General features: G+C 50.9%; 1 protein-coding gene across 1 annotated transcript; it reads right to left on the minus strand.

Moving 5' to 3' along the window:
* Positions 1–1,212: 1,212 nt before the first annotated feature.
* On the minus strand, positions 1,213–2,082 carry LOC127335133 (cell number regulator 2). The gene is made up of 4 exons (XM_051361722.2): positions 1,918–2,082; positions 1,731–1,802; positions 1,396–1,608; positions 1,213–1,313 (listed from the first exon to the last, which is right to left on the minus strand). The coding sequence occupies exons 1-4, from the start codon at positions 1,982–1,984 to the stop codon at positions 1,234–1,236; spliced, it is 432 nt and encodes a 143-aa protein (XP_051217682.1). The 5' UTR covers positions 1,985–2,082; the 3' UTR covers positions 1,213–1,233.
* Between the last annotated feature and the right edge of the window lie 441 nt (positions 2,083–2,523).

Raw genomic sequence — 2,523 nt, forward strand, 5'->3', positions numbered from 1 at the left:
CGATCTAATGAAAGACGATAAGATCAAGCTTCCGATTTGAAGGACCGAACAATACACGTTGCCATCAGCCCCAAGATGCCGCCGAGAAGGTCGTCACCAGTCGACATTTATCATACACTCTCATCAAAATGAGACCTGTAATCATCTTTTCTTCTCTTGCGGGACTGCAAAAACAACGTGGGGGCTTGTTGGCGCTATCTTTGGCACTACGACTTGTCATGTGTCTTTATGGCAGTCTATAGCTTGGCTTCATGCTTTTTGGCCAGGAGAAAAGAAATATTACACTCTGATGTTATCAGTTGTCTGTTGGTCGATTTGTACCATCAGAAATAAGATTACATTTGAACAGTTCATTCTCAGATCTCCTGTTACGATTATCTTTACGGTGTATTCATTTCTGAAACATTGGGCAGAGCTCTACGGTGACGAGGAGAAGGGAGCAAATTTTGCTGGTGCTGATCAGCTCAAGAGGAAGGCTTCGGAGGTGGCTGGAGCTGGATCAAGTGCGGAGAATCCCAGTGCAGCTAGAATTGGAAGGTCCAAATGCCTGATGCTCAGTGCGGGATGAAGACTTGCATGTGTTTCTTGATGTTGGTGGTTGTATGAACTTGCAGTTTGCTGTATTCGCTAAACTTTCTTTAGTTTAGAGGGATCAATATTATCAGGTTTTTGCTCCGTAGGGATGCTCGAGGGCGAGCATTTCGAGCAGAGGTCTCCTGATGATACCTCCTTTTTCAACTTCTGTTTCCCGTCCCTTTCTCTCGTTCTGTCTCTTGCTTGTGAAAGACTTCATATTTCCGCATATGCATGTAATGGAAAGGGGAAGTTGGATCATACACGATAACACTGAATTAACACGTTTAAGAGTACGCCATTGAAATTAACAAGAGGAAATGGGTGATTAGTACAGAACTTTGGCTCATTCGGGTAAAGAATGGGAGGAGAAATTAAATGGTGGACTCCTTGTCTACCCATAGAGCGGGTAGATTTTATTCAGATTCAGATGTCTACAGATGTAGTACATCAGAAGCGGTTGGGTACGCACGAATTAATCGAAAACGACTTACAACAAAAAGGCGCGCGCGCACACATACACAAAACTGAGCACAAAGACAAACTGGTGACAAGACCGAAGTAGAAGCTGGTCGCCTGGCATTATTGTTCTTGAGCTGGAAGCTGATCATGGATAGATGGATCGACGGTGACTGATTGGGTATTCGATCGATGCGTATTCTAGCGAGTCATCCCTGGGTTCATCTGAGGCGCGACGGTCGCAGCGGTCTTCCCCATCTTCTCCATGTTGGCCTGCCACCCTGCACGAACAGACGCTGGTCAGAACACTGCCGCGTCCCGCGCGCAGCCAGTTTGATAAAATGTAGGGCGAAGTGCGCATACCGATGGACATGTCGTAGCCGCGGTTCTTGAGCTCGCGGTATTCCTGGCAGAGCGCGCATGGCTCGCAGAACCAGTGCACGCAGCAGTCGGCGCAGGGCTTCTCCTTGAGCGCGTACTGGCCGCGGAGCCTGGAGCGGTAGCAGCAGGAGTAGAGGCAGCCCATCCCGGTCACCGAGGCCAGCGCCATATACAGCGTCCCGCTCACGCAGCATGCTGAGGAAGTTCAATCCGATGGACCGATTAAGTGTTATTATTCATCTTAACAGAGATACAACAAAATATATAGGAGCAAGTTGATTATATATGAGTGAGTTGATTAGAGAGTCGTTACTCACATGTGGCTCCCTGGTCGACGATCTCGGCGATCCTCCCGAAGGCGACGCACGGGCAGAAGAAGGTCAAGCAGCCTGCAAGCACAACACGATGCCAGTTAAGCTGAGGAGGAGACATGCACGCATGATAGGTCTCTCGCGCCAGGAAAACCAGAGATACTACAGCTGAACCGGAGCGGGAAGGTCTTACAGCTGCCGGCGTCGTCGCAGCAGCCGCAGAGGCCGGTGGTCCACGAGGCGTTGTTGAGGCTGGCCATGGGGATGGAGATGCAGGGGTTGGCTCGCACGCCGCCGGACGGTGCTGTTGCGGTTGTAGGACTCTCAGGGATCGGAGAAGCTCGCCGGCGCTGGGCGCTGGGCTATGTATGTGAGTTGCGAGTGCCCGACCGTCGGGCCGTGTATTCCTATTTAAGGACGGGACGGAGACGGGTTATTCGCATGTGATTGTTACTTTTATCTACGTATACACATTGAGTCCATGCAGACAGAGATAGAGTCGTTACAGCCTAGTAGACTCAGTTTGCTGCCGTGAGAGCACTTGGCGGTTGCGCCACTGTGATGTCCTCGCTTCGCTGATGGATCTTCGTCCTTATTAGCTGTGTATAGTAAGTCTTACGTACCGTGTGTACGTGTACGTCTGCCTCCCGCCCGGCCTAGCTTTCTCCACTACGGCCACGACAGTCGTATATAGGGAAGGTGCCAACGCGTGAGCATCATCAAAATCGCTTCTTCTGCAGATTGCCAGCCCACACGCGTGGCCCTCAACAGTTGACGCCTTTGACGGCGCGGGGCGCCC

Source organism: Lolium perenne, chromosome 2 (assembly GCF_019359855.2).
Source record: "Lolium perenne isolate Kyuss_39 chromosome 2, Kyuss_2.0, whole genome shotgun sequence".
Lineage (NCBI taxonomy): Eukaryota > Viridiplantae > Streptophyta > Magnoliopsida > Poales > Poaceae > Lolium > Lolium perenne.

Bases quoted from the DNA above. Each gene is read 5' to 3' on its own strand.
- LOC127335133 (XM_051361722.2), bottom strand. From the start codon at position 1,984: ATGGCCAGCCTCAACAACGCCTCGTGGACCACCGGCCTCTGCGGCTGC. The intron at 1,609-1,730 runs GTGAGTAACGAC...GAACTTCCTCAG, and splicing joins CGTCGACCAGGGAGCCACAT to CATGCTGCGTGAGCGGGACG. The intron at 1,314-1,395 runs GTATGCGCACTT...CTGTTCGTGCAG, and splicing joins CGGCTACGACATGTCCATCG to GGTGGCAGGCCAACATGGAG.